The sequence below is a fragment of the Lolium perenne genome, chromosome 4 (genome assembly GCF_019359855.2).
Source record: "Lolium perenne isolate Kyuss_39 chromosome 4, Kyuss_2.0, whole genome shotgun sequence".
Classification (NCBI taxonomy): domain Eukaryota; kingdom Viridiplantae; phylum Streptophyta; class Magnoliopsida; order Poales; family Poaceae; genus Lolium; species Lolium perenne.
Genome location: NC_067247.2, coordinates 98,954,151 through 98,969,954, shown reverse-complemented (window position 1 = coordinate 98,969,954; position 15,804 = coordinate 98,954,151). Strand labels below are relative to the sequence as shown.

Genomic DNA, 15,804 nt, shown 5'->3' with positions numbered 1-15,804 from the left:
CAAAGGTGGGAGTTCCACCTCCCATATGGGGGGGGGGGGGGGGTGGCCGGCCCCCAAAGGGGGAGTCCACTTTGGACTCCTCCCCCACTAGGGTTGGCCGGCCATGGAGGTGGAGTCCCATGTGGACTCCACCTTCCTTGGTGGTTTCTTCCGGACTTTTCTAGAACCTTCTAGAACCTTCCATAGAACCTTCTGCGACATTTTAATTCACATAAACTGACATCCTATATATGAATCTTATTCTCCGGACCATTCCGGAACTCCTCGTGATGTCCGGGATCTCATCCGGGACTCCGAACAAATATTCGAACTCCATTCCATATTCAAGTACTACCATTTCAATATCTAACTTTAAGTGTGTCACCCTACGGTTCGTGAACTATGCGGACATGGTTGAGTACTCACTCCGATCAATAACCAATAGCGGGATCTGGAGATCCATAATGGCTCCCACATATTCAACGATGACTTTAGTGATCGAATGAACCATTCACATACAATACCAATTCCCTTTGTCTCGCGATATTTTACTTGTGCGAGGTTTGATATTCGGTATCACTCTATACCTTGTTCAACCTCGTCTCCTGACAAGTACTCTTTACTCGTACCGTGGTATGTGGTCTCTTATGAACTCATTCATATGCTTGCAAGACATTAGACGACATTCCACCGAGAGGGCCCAGAGTATATCTATCCGTCATCGGGATGGACAAATCCCACTGTTGATCCATATGCCTCAACTCATACTTTCCGGATACTTAATCCCACCTTTATAACCACCCATTTACGCAGTGGTGTTTGGTGTAATCAAAGTACCTTTCCGGTATAAGTGATTTACATGATCTCATGGTCATAAGGACTAGGTAACTATGTATCGAAAGCTTATAGCAAATAACTTAATGACGAGATCTTATGCTACGCCTAATTGGGTGTGTCCATTACATCATTCATACAATGACATAACCTTGTTATTAATAACATCCAATGTTTATGATTATGAAACTAATCATCCATTAATCAACAAGCTAGTTTAAGAGGCATACTAGGGACTTCTTATTTGTCTACATATCACACATGTACTAATGTTTCGGTTAATACAATTATAGCATGATATATAAACATTTATCATAAACATAAAGATATAAATAATAACCACTTTATTATTGCCTCTAGGGCATATCTCCTTCACTTATTTGAAACAAAGATTCTTTATGTAATTTCATCCATCTTTTTTTTTAAATCATTGAATTCATCACTTGACGTAGTCGAGCAGTTCGACTCTATTTGAGAGACACCCACAGGGGTGTAATATTCCCATCCCTTATCAATTCAGATATTGATAAAGACAGAAGATGAATTAATTAATCTAGGAGCTCCTTGTGGTGCAGGTGGAGCGTCTTCTGTACACTAGCTACACCATAGGCATCTTTGTACCCTACAAATCTTTCGTCACATAACTTTGTCTTAAGCATCTTCTCTGTCCCTACGACATAATTAACTGTCTCGTAGCAGTGCACATGGTTGATTGTCTTTGCAAAGGTGTGTGTCTTCTTGATTTGAAAACTAGAAAGCATCATGCACACATATTAGAATTTGTGAATCACTTTGCGAAGTGAGTGACAATGAGAGAGCGATGTCCTGGCCGTTGGCCCTTGCAACTATAGTAGCTTTTAGGAGCTTTGCCTGCGAATTTCTGTGCCGCAGAGAACCTTTCCTAAATCATCGTGCAGTCCTCCTCCAGTCCTCCATCCTCTAGGCAACCGCCAGCCATGGAAGCAGCAGACGAGGAGAGCCCCCTGCTTCATCTCCAGCCCGATCGTCAGGTATTATATTCTTTTCTCTTCTCTTCTCTTCTTCTCTTCATGACTACATCATAGGGACAAAGGGAGGGTAGACATAACTAACATCAAACTGAATCGTCAGTTTATAAATTTCAGTTAGCACATATACTCAATTTGTTGCCTATTTTTCTGAGAGGTTTACAGTTTACAAATTCCAAAATGGATATTTCGGTACTCTCCTATAGGATGTAGGTTCAGAATACACCAGCGATGGAACAATCGATATCAGCAGACAGCCTGCTCTGAAGCGCAACACAGGCAACTGGAGGGCGTGCTACATGATTTTAGGTATAAACAGATAGCAGTTCATGCAACCAGCTCCTATTTTCCTCTTCTTCTGTTACTTCCTAACACTAGAACAAATGCATCCTAGGCGTCGAGTTCTGCGAATGTGTTGCCTTCTTCGCAATCGCGGCGAATTTGGTGACCTATCTCACGACAGTGCTCCACGAAAGCAAAGTAACCGCCGCACAGAATGTCTCAGCCTGGGTCGGCGCGTGCTTCCTCACGCCGCTTATTGGAGCCTTCTTGGGTGATACATATCTGGGAAGATACTGGACAATGGTTGTCTCCCTCCCAGTCTCCACCATCGTAAGTACAGCACAGCTAACCGACCCGATTTGTAAGGTACCTGCAACTCTGAACACTTCCATGTTGACAGGGAATACTCGTACTCACAGTTTCAGCATCAGTCCCAACATCTTACTACCGTGCTGGTGTTCATCGTGTTGTGGTCTACCTAGCACTCTACCTTGTCGCTCTCGGGAGCGGTGGTATCAAACCCTGCACTTCAGCCTTTGGGGCTGACCAGTTCGATAGCGGGGACCCGATGGAGCTACAGAAGAAGGGCTCCTTCTTCAACTGGTACTACTTCTTAATCAGTCTCGGCTCCCTTCTGTCAGGCACAGTGCTTGTTTGGTTGCAAAACAACGTAGGGTGGGGAATCAGCTTTGCGATCCCAGCTGTGCTCATGATCTTGGGCCTGGCAGTACTTGTTGGTGGTTCGAGGGTGTACAGGTTTAGGAAACTGGGAGCAAGCCCATTCAAAAGTATCTGTCAAGTGGTCGTTGCGGCTGTCAGGAAGTGGCACGTGCAGTTGCCCGATGATATCTCGCTTTTGTATGAGCTGACAAATTCGTCATCACCAGCTGAATCAAGTCAAAAAATTCAGCATACGAATCAGTTCAGGTACTTCAATTTGCAGAATACAAGTAAAGTTATAGTCTAAATTTGACAATTGATAATACAAGTAAGCTTATAGTCTAAATTTGACATTTGAGAATAATCACTTGCATTGAGCTACGAGCCTACGACATGTTTGATATAAAACACAATTCTCTTGTGAGCTGTGACATCTTCCAAGTACAATTAAGATCAGAAATTTGCTAAAGAACCGTATGTAGAAATACATCTATGAGTAAAATGCGACAACTTACTTCTTTTATGTGATTGCATTCTTCAGATTCCTTGACAAGGCTGCCATTGTGCTGCCCCCATTAGACAAGACAAGCAAGATGTTGCCGATGTGTTCATGGAGTCTCTGCACAGTGACCCAAGTTGAGGAGCTGAAGACTCTGCTACGGATGTTTCCCGTCTGGGCATCTTTCATGATCTTCTATGCAGTTGGCGGGCAGACAACATCAACATTTATAGAGCAGGGGATGGTCATGGACAACTGTGTAGGCCCGTTTGCAATCCCGCCTGCCTCCCTCTCTACTGTTAGCGTGCTCAGCGCCCTTATCTGGGTGTACATCTACGAAACCGTGTTAGTCCCACTGGCTCGGCATTATACTGGCAAGGAAAAGGGCTTCTCGCAAACGCAGCGCCTCGGAATTGGCTTTGCACTTTCCATGCTGACCATGGTCTACTCAGCAATACTAGAGATGAAGAGGCTAACGAACGCACAAGCCAGTGGCATGTCAGGCAGGAATATGCCCGCGCCAATAAGCATTCTGTGGCAAGGACCATCATACATACTGACTGGTGCAGCTGGAGTTTTCGCCGGAATAGGCATGATGGAGTTCTTTTATGATCAGGCCCCGTATACCATGAAGAGCCTTTGCGCAGCATTTGCACAGCTTGCAATTGCATCTGGATCTTACTTTAACACGATCATTTTTGGTGTTGGCGCTGCGGTCACGACGCGGGGTGGGGCACCTGGGTGGATCCCAGACAACCTAAACGAAGGGCATTTGGACTATTTCTTCTGGATGATGGCTGCTCTTAGCTTACTGAATCTGGCACAATTTGTGCACTACTCCATGCGGTATACAGTGAAGACAACTTCTTGACTTAAAATAGTGGAGACTGGAAAGGAGATTAAACCCTTCCCCGTCATACAATAAAAGTGGTTTCTATGCAGTTTTTGTGGACAGCGCACAGATACATAATACTGTGCCATATATGTTGATCAAAACATAATACTGTGCCATGTATAAAAGTGCTGGAATTTTAATATATTGTGGTATCGATAGTTGTATCATGATGTACTAGTACTTAAAGGTAATCGAAATACTCTATATCTTACATCATCAAACTCATACAACAGTACAAGTAGCTAACGGAAGTCCAAACAAAATGAAGAGGTAAAAGGATTTTGAGGGCCACTTAAAACTGGAATTTCTAAAATAATAAAAAACATAAATGAAGAAAGATCTCAAGTCTCAGTTTACGTGCATCCAAATCAATGCCAATATGAAAGGAGCTAATCAGGTTGCGAACAAAGAAGCAGAGGAAAGATGGAATGCCCAAGATTCATATGCGAGGTTGTGGGGGAAGAAATGGTCGGTGAGGAACCAGACTCCATGGCAGAGGACTAAGATGGAGATGGCGCTCCTTTACTCTAGAATACTTCTGCTGCCATCACAGCATGAAAATATTATTAGATGCAAAATAGAAAATGATGAGGTCATTCCAAGAAGTGTTTCTAATGGAGGTCATCCAATTGGGAGATTCTTGTGCCGAGTAAAACAATGCATGCCAGGGTTCTGTCATGGTCTCTACTATGGGACAGACACAGCAGAAGTTGCAGTATTTCTACAGAGCTCATCATCGAATACAGTCAGTTGCATCACTACTTCACTCTTGTGCTTAATACTTCTCCAACACTACAACGATGTAATCCGACTGGTTGCAGGTGGCCACATATACTACCAGCGTTACCATGCCCAATAGTTCAATTCTAGTTTCAGCCTAGTAGCAGAGTAATTTGAGAACCCAATCTAGTAGTAGCAAAAAAATTGCATGCACGCACATTAAATACTACTTTCTGAATTTTTTTTAAAGAGCACAGCTTCAGAATTATTCAGCCGAGCATTTATATTACACAGTACAAGTACTCCGGTTACCTGGGACATGGTGTTTTGGCTCATAGGTGCAAATGCACCTATTATGAATAATGTATTTAAATTTCTTTTAAAATGTCAACAAATTCTGGAAAAAAATTCTAGGTGTACATCCTGGTATGCTATGTTTACACACAAAATTTTGTGAGAAAGGGACAATTTTTATGGGCTATGCAGAAAAGACAAAACAACATCTCGTAAAAGGCTATTTTGCAGGACCAAAAATTGTCTTTTTTACACAAGTCACAGAAAATGTCATTTTGTCGTGAAATGTTGTGTGTGGACATAATGTCCGGATGTACACCTAGATTTTTTTTCAGATTTTTTATATTTTGAAATATGTTTTTTAAACAATTGGTGCATCTACATCTATGAGCTTAAAGTGATATCCGGGTTACCTGAGCCTCAGATGAAACTTCTTGTGTCCTCTCAAGCCCCAATCCGTGCTTAGGCAAATCACCGAACAGCTTCCGTGCGTTCCATGGAAAGGGCAAATGCCAGCAGCACGCGGTCCGCTGCCTCGGCATCCGCAGTGCGGCGGCGGTGATACCAGTGCACGACAATGGCATGTGGCGGTTGCGGGCTTGCGGCGAAGGCCATCGCAACGAGTACTCCTCCACGAGGTGACGACGGCAGCCGAGGAGCGAGGAGTCCACCTCGCGCCACCCCCCATCATCAAGTGCTGAGTGTGCGACTAGCAGCAAGCGAGATGGGCAGCAGGGCAGGTGCGATGGCGCTGCTGCCTTCTGCACGTAGCCACTCCCATCTATGAATCGCATTGGGAGCTCCAGCACGGTGCTGCGGCGGCCATACTGAACAGCATATTCACATCAGATTCGATTTCTATGTCTCTCTCCGGTCTGGGTGTGCTCGTTTCACGGGAAACACAAAGTGATCTTTCAAGCCAAAATACACTTAGCTCTAGATGCATCCTTTATCTAATTTTTTTAATATCTAAAAAATATTTAGATGTATATTTAGACATTTTATGTTCAAACCGGGCTTTTTAATATCCCCTCTGCTTTTGTTTGGCCACTCCTCACATTTTTCTCATAATAAAGCATATTTTATTTGTCCAATTGCGGTTTACAGATTTAAAGATATTGATTATTTGGCCATATTATATGAATAATGTATATATTATTTGATAATAATAAAAAATGAATGAAAACATAATTATTTCATATTCAAATTTCTCACATTTTTCTAATAATAAATTAAGCATATATTGTTTGTCCAATTGCTGTTTACAGATTGTTTTTTGTTTCAGAAAATATAGAAATGTGACACAATGGTATAAGAGTTAGTACGATTGATATGGTAGTATTTACAACAAGGTACAATCACATTTGTGGGAGCACAACACAAAAGAATCGAGAAATTAAGCGTGCTGAGGGTGAAGTAGTGTGCGGGTGGGTGACCGACCCGGAAGTGATGAGACCAGAGGGATGGCAATGGGTACCCATCACCCACGTACCCGTCGGGTAAAAACCCAATAGGAGTACGGGTTTGGGAGAAAATATTATCCATGGGTTTGTAAACGAGAAAATATCATACCCATCGGGTAGAGTGGGTACGGGTGTGGGATCATAGAACCCATACCCGCGTACCCATGTACCCATCTAAAATTAACAAGTAGGCCACTGCAATATTCTAAACTACTTAATTTTTCCCTAATCATGCCTTCATGTTGCTAGGCTGAACCTCATGCTTCCCGGTCTCACAATCGTTGATAGGTTAGTGAGGATTAGACCCCTATTTAGAATCGCTTCACCTCTTGTCATATTTTTTTAATCAATTTGATGTGTTGTAAGCGCGAGTATTTTTACCCGTGGGTACCCATTTACCCTAAACGGGTATGGGAAAAACTTGTACCCGTTGACGGGTATGGGTACGGGTGATGGTAAGAATAAAGGTGATGGGTATGGTTATGGGATGGCTCTACCCGTACCCATACCCTGCGGGTGTCATCCCTAGTGATGACCTAGTCTACAATTTGACTACAGATTAAGTGTAATTAGTATTAAAAATGGTCCAAGTGAGAGAGTAACAAGTCAAACAATTAGAAAAAAGAAAAAAGAAATTAAAAAAATGAAAAACATAATTATTAAAAATAATAGTTAGTCCCGGTTGGGATTACGAGCCGGGACTAAAGGTTCTCCAGCCCAAACCATGTATCACAGCCACGTGAAGGGCCATTTATCTCGACAGGTAATAGGGCCGGGACTAAAAGCTTCGCCTTTAGTCCTGGTTGTATAGTCCCGGTTGGCCAACCGAGCCAGAACTGAAGGTCTCCACTAGTGCACACTATACATAATAGCAAAATTGCCCGTGCGTTGCATCGGGAGAGATCAGATACGATTTCCTTCATCGGATACTCTTTTTTTTTCCTTCGCATTGTGGAATGATAGGAAGGGCATAATAGTAGTGATTTAGTGCGATGTGAGGTGCTCCGAACAAAATCTCGAACCTCCGGTAAATTATTCGTGATGACACTGCTCCTCGGGTCCATCATCGACATCGATGATCACATTTTGTCCTATTTATAAATTACATTATTTACTCCTAATATATTTTTTGTTGGAAACTGAAACATTCGATAGAGTATGATAAGTAACGTTATTACTCCATAGAATATGAGATTGTGAGGCTATCATTGCACCGACTTATACGGTAGACTTGTAATGATTGTTATTGCCAACCTTATGTAATAATTTATACATAATATATGCACTGCTTTGGTATTATGTACACTGAAAAAGAGCACAATTATATGATAAATAAAATATTTAGCAATGAGAAAATGTATTAACGGTACTCATAGATTATGCCTCGTCAACTAACCAAGATGCTCCCATGTAAATTGGGAAGCTAAAAAAAAGTCAATATGCATACTAAGTTTGAATAATGCAAACAACTATAGAGTAGAAGTAGCATGAGGAAGAGTGTTTTGGCTCCTGGGTGTATATGCTCCCTTTAGTTTGAACTACAACTTTAATACATTTTGAGATTTTAAAAAATTCGAAACGAAAAAATTCACGTGTACATCTTGATATGCTAAGTAGGCACAAAGTCTTTCCATGAAAACTCAACTTGTAGTTTGAGCTGTGTAAAAAAGAAAAAAAAAGTGTTAAAAGTAAGGCCTTTTGTGAGACTTGTTTTATCTTTTTTTACATCGACCACAAAAAATATTGGTTTTTCGCGAAACTGCACGAACGCACATAGATTGTAAAGATGTACATGCGAATTTTTTTTCTAAATTTTTTTGACAATTAGAAATATGTTTTTTGGGTGGAGGGAACATATGCATCTAGGAGCCGAATTGAATTTCCCGAGGAGTATCTCAAACACTTCTCAAATATGTGGTTGGTCTGTATTTTGCTGCTTCCGGAAGGAGTGATAGTGAAGCGCAGGATCCTGGTGTCCTGGCTTCGCTTCGGTGACGAGCTGTAGTGTACGTCGGCTGCAGTCTAGCAATAGCAAGTAGAACCTCCTGACCAGGGAGTCGTTGTGGCCGCGAGCACCGCCCTGCGCGTTCGCCTGGACTAAGTTCACGGGCGACACCTCGGACGAGCACGCCGACGAAGGATGACAGCAGGGTCTGCCGCCGCTGTTGAACCGGTTGTCGAGGCCCTGCGGCCGGGACCTCGCCGCCGCGTCCGCCGCTCTCTCCATGACTGCGATGATAAGGATAAAGGATATATTGAGGAGGCCCTGATCGGGACGGTGGCCCTGCGGGGCTGAGGGTGCGTTCCCACCACGGCAGCCCGTTGCCGTCCAGGCGGCCTTCGAGTGGAGGACGGGCGCCAAGCCAGGTCGTGGTGGAGCAGCAGCTCCTGGATGCAGAATCCGTACTGTTGGAGACCAGGTCGTGCAGCACAGCATTGCCAGTTGGAAATCTCTTCCACCGCAGCGACCTCGAGCGGTGGCGCTGGCCCCTCAAGCACAACCTCGACCTCCAGGCTTTAGCTACGGTGCCCACCACGATTTGTTTTTCAACCAATGAGCCATGGATGGCCACCGCGATTCGACATCTCCTTTAGGGCTGCATGGCCACAACCATGGAGTGGTTCAGTATTACAACCAACGAGTGATGACCGTTAGGAGACAGGCGGGCGACGCGGGGGGCGATCTCGTCACCCCAACGCCGGCGACGGTGGTGCCGCTGCGAGGCTCGCCGACATCCGGGACGCCGGAGGCAGGGTCACCGGCAACTGAGGCGCTGCTTGGGAAGTCTGTCTGCTCGTCGGAGAGGCCCATCGGGAGCCGTTTCTGGGCACTGCAGTCGGACGTTGAAGAAGAAGTTGGAAGCGAAGATGAGGAGGAGGAGGGGTCTGGAGATGGAAGTTCGTCTGGTCGTGCCGGTGAGCGCTTGGCATCCTACTTATGCCGCACTACAACGCCGTCGCGGAATCCAGATCTGGTAGAAGAGTCTTCCGAGCTGAACCAGAGGCAGTTGAAGAGGCTTCGACGGCGGGATGGTCAGCGATTGGCGGCTCGTGCTGCTCTTTTCTTCTCTGCGGGCGAAGGTACGGGATCTTCTTCCTCTTCGCGGTTGGACATGAAATCTTACCATGCTAGTCACAAGAACTTGCCGGTCCTTGAGCCGTCTGTTTTTGTTGACGATTCAATGGAAGGCTGGACATTGGTTCGTCGGCGGCGTTGGTCGCCGGCGTCCGTCGGGAAGGTCCGAGATCCGAGGTTGATGGAGAAGTCAATTCTGTTGTCTGTGGGCCAAGCTCGGTTGTGGGCTTGTACACAGAAAACTGGGCGCCGTTCTGGCCCAAATCGGTATAGACAGACACCTCCGGCTCTCGTTCAATTGGAAGGTGATCTCTTTCACAGGGTAGCCAAGGTCGGTAACGCGACTGCTGGGTTTGCGTTTCGAAAATTCCTAGGGCTAACCTGGAAAAAGTGTGCGGCGGCGGCTCCGGTGATCCGACGACGCACAGTCGAGGTTGCCATGAGCGGAGAGGGCGGTCGGGGCGGTTTCAACCCTGGGCGTGGTGGCTTCAACCCCGGGCGAGGGGGATATGGAGGAGGTCACGGGAACTATGGTGGTCGCGGTGACTTTGGTGGTGGCCGCGGTGATTTTGGCAGTGGCCGCGGTGACTACGGCCCTGGTGGGGGGCGTGGTGACTATGGCAGTGGACGGGCTGGCTATGGTGCCGGTCGTGGCGGCTATGGCAACAACCGCGCTGAGTTTGTTCCGAGAGGAAGATACAGTCATGCTACTGGTCGTGGTAATGCAGGTTACGGCGGCGGGCGTGGCTACCAGGGTAATGGTTATGGTGGTTTTGGAGGTAGCCGCAATTTTGTCCAGGGGGAATCAAGTGGCTTGGTGGGGGCAGGTTCTAATGGAAATTGGGACAATTCTAGGTATGGTGGAAATCAGCAAAGGTGGAGTACAGGACGGGGTGGTGCCATGGTGAATCGGAATAGGGGTCAGGAGGCGGAGGGTTCTCTTCGCGGAGGCATTGATGCTGATCTCCTACAACAGACTGTCCAGGCTGTGGTCGCGGCTGTTACGGCAGCTACAAAGACCAAGGATGCACCGGTTGCTCAAGCTCCTGTGGTTGCGCAGGCTTCGGAGCCGGTTGCTGTTGCTGCTCCGGTTGTGGAGGCCCCGGCGTCTGAGCCACAACAATTGGGGATGGCACATGTGATTACAGAAGGTACTGAGACGGATGCTACTGTCAAAGAGAACGAGGGTCAGGGAGCCACTAAGAAGAAAAAGGAAGATAAAGCTGGATGTTTTCGGTGTAAAAAGCCTGGGCATTATATTGATGATTGTCCTGCTCCATTCTGTGACATTTGTGAATCTATTCATCATGTCACTGCTGCTTGCCACCTGTTAAATGCTCCGAAACCAACTGCAATCCTTCATGGGTATGCTAATGAGGGTCTTATGTTTTTTGAGCTCGCATGTGGTGTGTTGAAAGCTAATGCAGAAAATCCCAAATTGGCGAAAGTAACTGTTGAAGGTGATACCTTGACTATTCCAGAGATTATAGAACAGCTCAAGAAAATTGTTCCTTCTGAAAAGTTTAACTGGGAGGTTTTTCATTTCAAGGACAATATTTATAGAGTTAAGCTCCCTAGTAAGTTAGAGGTTCAGCGATTGAAGAATTTTGGCACTTATATCTGCACTAACAAGGAGGCTTGTTTGGCTTTTGATTCATGGTCCTCAGTGGAGGAGCCCCTGCACATGCTTCCAGAGGTGTGGGTTCGTGTGTCGGGTTTGCCATCGGATGTTAGATCGGACTATCTAACCTTATGGGGAGTTGGTACCTTATTTGGCAAAACTCTGGATGTGGATATGGCTTATACTCGTAAGAATAAAGTGCTCAGAACCAAGATTGGTTGCCTTGATCATCGACTTATCCCAGTAGATAGTGACATGTTCATCAGGAGAGGGTTCTATAAATTACGGTTTGAGGTGGAAATTGAAGAGCAGTCTCAGGAGGTTAACATGGTTGATGCAAATAATGGTTCTGATGGGAATAATGGTGGTAACCCTGGTGAAGGGAAGAGTGGAGATGCTCGTGACATGGACACGGATTACAAAGAAAAGGATGCAGATGCGGCAACTAAGGATACTGTTCAAGATGGTTCGACATCCCAGAATGGAGTAGAAGGTATGCAAGAACAATGTGATTTGTTAGAGGATATTCAGTTTGGGACTATAAATGTTAATTGCACCTCTCCAGGTAATCCCTATACTGCAAAAAAATTGAATCAAATAGACCTTGTTTCCATCTCTAATTCTCAAACTGATTTTTCTGCACAAAATGACAAATTATGCGCGGTTTCTCATGCAGATTCGCTCCACAGAGCAGCTGCTTCGGGATTGGTGGGCGTTGGGATTGATGCACTGGGTCAGCAGCCTGCTATTGGGCAGGTGCTGCCCGATGCTGTGTCAGCGCAGCATGCAGCCAGTAGGGTGCCGTCTGCTGGCCGACAGCGGCCAGGGTCCGCAGACGTCCAATCGCCCGTTGATGTGTCTTCTCAGCATGCAGCCAATGGGTTGCTTTCTGACGGCCAACAGCTGCTATCGGGACCCGCAGACGTCAGGTCGCCTGGCGGTACGTCGAGCTCCGCTGGCAGATGCGCTGCGCCAGCCAGTGTCGTTCATGCGGCTGCTTGTGCGCGTGCAGACGGGGGCCCAGGATCTTCTGAGCTGAGGAAAGGTGCTGCGCCGGCTGCGGCGTCTTCGCCTGTGACACAGAGAATCCAGCATGCAGGGCTCAGCCGGTCAGGGCACCGCTCGACATACGAGGCTGGTCTGGGGCCAATGATTGGCGTCAGACCTGGAGGACTCGGATCGGCTGTGTACCACAATGCTGTGACCCATGCTGTGTCTGCTGGTGAGAAGTTTGAAAACATTTTAGATGATTTAAATTCTGGTTTTTTGCAGCGATATGATTTCGATTTGTCTTGTAATCCTGTACTTGCTGACGTTGAACGTGGTCATGCAGGAGTGAGTTTAAGTGGGTCGTTAGGACAGTCTAAGAGAGGTTTTACTAAGGAGGTCTTGGCAAAGGAGACGGGTGATGTTTCAAGCTTGGGCAAGAAAGGATCGGTGGGGGTTGCCTCATCTACAGTGTCCACTGGTAAGCCCTTAGATACTGTAGAGAACTCTCCAGTGAAGGTGATATCTAATGTGAGTCTATCCTTAATTGAAAATTCTGTCGATAATGTGCCAGCTCGACCAACTATGGAGGAGGTTATTGCATTTGGAGGAATCCCTCAGCCTTCACTTGATGTGAGGACTAGTGCTAGATTGGGTGGCCAGCCTGGTGGGGATATGCTTCAAATGGAGAAGGCTATGAGAAATGCACAGTTGAGAGATGGGGCTTCGAGTATAGGTAATTCTTTGCCTCCTAAATTTTCTATTGTCAATATGCCTGATGATGAGATTATGCATAAGGCGGAAAGTTTGGGTATCTCTTTAGGTAAATCTGAAGGAGAGGTAGTGAAAACTATTAAGGGAATTAAACTGCTAGAAGGGGAACGAATTTTAACCATTCTGCAAAAAAATGTAGAGGAGTATGTAAATAAGGAGGAGGATCCTTGCACACTTGTGATGTCTAAGGTTTCTACCCTATGTGATGATCTGGTTGAGGATGATTGCATTCCACTGGATTTAGATGATCAGTTGGAACATTTGAATACGGTAATTAAGGAAAAGAAGACTAGGGTGAGGAAAACGTATGATATTAATAATATCCGCAAAAGTACGAGGAGAAGAATTAAAAAACAATTTTCATGATGCAGAATCTAAAAGGGATGAATTGGAATCCTGGGGGGTTTGGGGATACCGCTAAGCATTTGTTCGTAAAAGAGGCAATTAGAGAAGATAAATTAGACTTTGTAGCCTTATTGGAGACTGGAAGGCCTAATTTCTCTATTCCTTTTTTAAACCAATTGGCGGCGGGTTATAGCTATTCCTGGTTTTGTTTACCACCGCATGGTCGGTCAGGAGGCATTTTGGTTGGCATTAACTCTGATACGCTCGAAGTGCTCAAAGTGAGTACTGGAGATTTTTGTGTCAAGCTGCATATTAAGTGTAAAAGGGATGGTTTTGAATGGATCCTTGTGCCAGTCTCTGGGGCTGTCCAAGACGCGCATAAAGCTGAATTTTTAGCAGAATTGGTCAGAATCTGTGAGACTGAAACATTACCTATGTTGGTAGGTGGTGATTTCAACATTATTCGAAAGCGTGAGGAAAAAAATAATGATAATTTTAAAGCTCGTTGGCCTTTTGTTTTCAATGCCATTATTGAACATTTGAACTTGCGCGAAATTGCTCTATCGGGAAGACAGTTTACGTGGGGAAGTCGTAGAGATGTACCAACTTATGAGAAACTGGATAGGGTGCTCGCCTCCATTTCTTGGGAACAAAAATTCCCCCTAGTCACTGTGCGTGCATTGACAAGAGCAGACTCTGATCATACTCCGATTCTTATTGACTCAGGGGTGAAAGCACATCTGGGTAATAAGCCAAAATTCTCCTTCGAATTGCATTGGTTGCGACAAGAAGGTTTTTTTGACATGATTGAAAAGGAGTGGAAGTCTGTTTTAACGGGTTTAAATCCAATGGATGTGTGGTTGAATAAATTGAGACACATTAGACAATTTCTTAAAGGATGGGCAAAGAACCAAAGTGGGCAATATAAAAAAGAAAAGGACAGGTTAATAGGAATTATTGATGTGTTAGATGTGAAAGCTGAAACGAGTACCTTATCGGTGGCAGAAAGAGAAACGCTTAAAGATGCAAATGATAAGCTGAATAAGTTACGGAGAGAGGAAGAGTCTAAATGGGCGCAGAGAGCTAAAGTTAAGCATATCCAAGAAGGGGGAGTAATACGAGGTATTTTCATTTGATTGCAAATGGGAAACACAGAAGAAAGAAAATTTTCCAATTAGAACAACAAGAAGGAACCATTGTTGGGGAAGATAACTTGAAGGTCTACATTACTGAGTTCTATAAAAAATTATTCAGGGCACCGGCATCAAACAACGTTTCTTTGGTAGAGGAGGAGGTGCAGGACATTCCCCAGATATCGACTGTTGAAAATGCGATTTTGACAGCTTCTTTCTCTGAGGAAGAAGTTCATGAGGCACTTTTTCAGATGGAACGTAATAAAGCGCCGGGGCCTGATGGTTTTCCGGCTGAGTTTTATCAAAAAATTTGGGTGGTAATAAAGGATGACTTAATGGCGCTGTTCAATCAATTCAGTATTGGGGATTTGCCTCTATAGAAATTGAATTTTGGCGTCATTACATTATTACCAAAAAAAGAGGACGCGGTGCAAATACAACAATATAGACCTATTTATCTTCTGAATGTGTGCTTTAAATTTTTTACTAAGGCTGGTACAAATCGTATAACGGGGATTGCCCCACGAGTTATAAGACCAACACAATCCGCTTTTATGCCGGGAAGGAATATTCTTGAAGGGGTGGTCATTCTTCACGAAACTATTCACGAGTTACATAATAAGAAATTAGATGGGGTTTTATTTAAAATTGACTTCGAAAAGGCATATGATAAAATCAAATGGTCATTCCTACAACAAACTTTGAGGATGAAGGGGTTTGCTCCTGAATGGTGTAGGATGATCAGCCAATATGTCCAAGGGGGTAGTGTAGGTGTAAAGGTAAATGATGACATTGGTCATTATTTCCAGACAAAAAAAGGTTTGAGACAGGGTGATCCTTTGTCTCCTATTCTTTTTAATATTGTAGTGGATATGCTTGCTATCATAATTGAGAGAGAGCAAAAAATGATAATAGGGTAGGGGGGCTTATTCCTCATCTGGTTGAAGGGGGGATCTCTATTTTACAATATGCTGATGATACTATCCTTTTCTTGGAACATGATCTCCAGAAAGCAGTGAATATGAAACTAATTCTATGCCTTTTCGAAGAACTCTCTGGGCTTAAAATTAATTTCCACAAGAGTGAGATTTTTTGCTCCGGGAAGGCAAATGATGAAGTGAACCAGTATAAACAGATCTTTGGATGTGATGCTGGTTCCTTACCTTTTAAATACTTAGGTATCCCTATTCATTTTAGAAAGCTTAGAATTTCTGATTGGTATCCAGTAGAGACCC

The 15,804-nt window shown here is 44.7% G+C and overlaps 1 protein-coding gene and 1 long non-coding RNA gene across 2 annotated transcripts; one reads left to right on the top strand and one right to left on the bottom strand.

Annotated features, from left to right (window-relative positions):
- Positions 1-1,624: 1,624 nt before the first annotated feature.
- LOC127293436 (protein NRT1/ PTR FAMILY 8.3) lies at positions 1,625-4,320 on the top strand. Its single transcript, XM_051323060.1, has 5 exons — positions 1,625-1,823; positions 2,027-2,129; positions 2,215-2,432; positions 2,503-3,029; positions 3,304-4,320. The coding sequence occupies exons 1-5, from the start codon at positions 1,770-1,772 to the stop codon at positions 4,130-4,132; spliced, it is 1,731 nt and encodes a 576-aa protein (XP_051179020.1). The 5' UTR covers positions 1,625-1,769; the 3' UTR covers positions 4,133-4,320.
- LOC127293438 (uncharacterized) lies at positions 1,902-3,417 on the bottom strand. The gene is made up of 2 exons (XR_007845843.2): positions 3,278-3,417; positions 1,902-2,989 (listed from the first exon to the last, which is right to left on the bottom strand). It is a non-coding gene; the product is annotated as an uncharacterized lncRNA (long non-coding RNA).
- Positions 4,321-15,804: the final 11,484 nt, after the last annotated feature.

What these genes read in the sequence shown, in the direction of transcription:
- LOC127293436 (XM_051323060.1), top strand. Translation starts at nt 1,770, where the DNA reads ATGGAAGCAGCAGACGAGGAGAGCCCCCTGCTTCATCTCCAGCCCGAT. An exon ending in ATCTCCAGCCCGATCGTCAG is followed by an intron (nt 1,824 to 2,026) that starts GTATTATATTCT and finishes ACTCTCCTATAG; the next exon opens with GATGTAGGTTCAGAATACAC. An exon ending in CAGCATACGAATCAGTTCAG is followed by an intron (nt 3,030 to 3,303) that starts GTACTTCAATTT and finishes TGCATTCTTCAG; the next exon opens with ATTCCTTGACAAGGCTGCCA.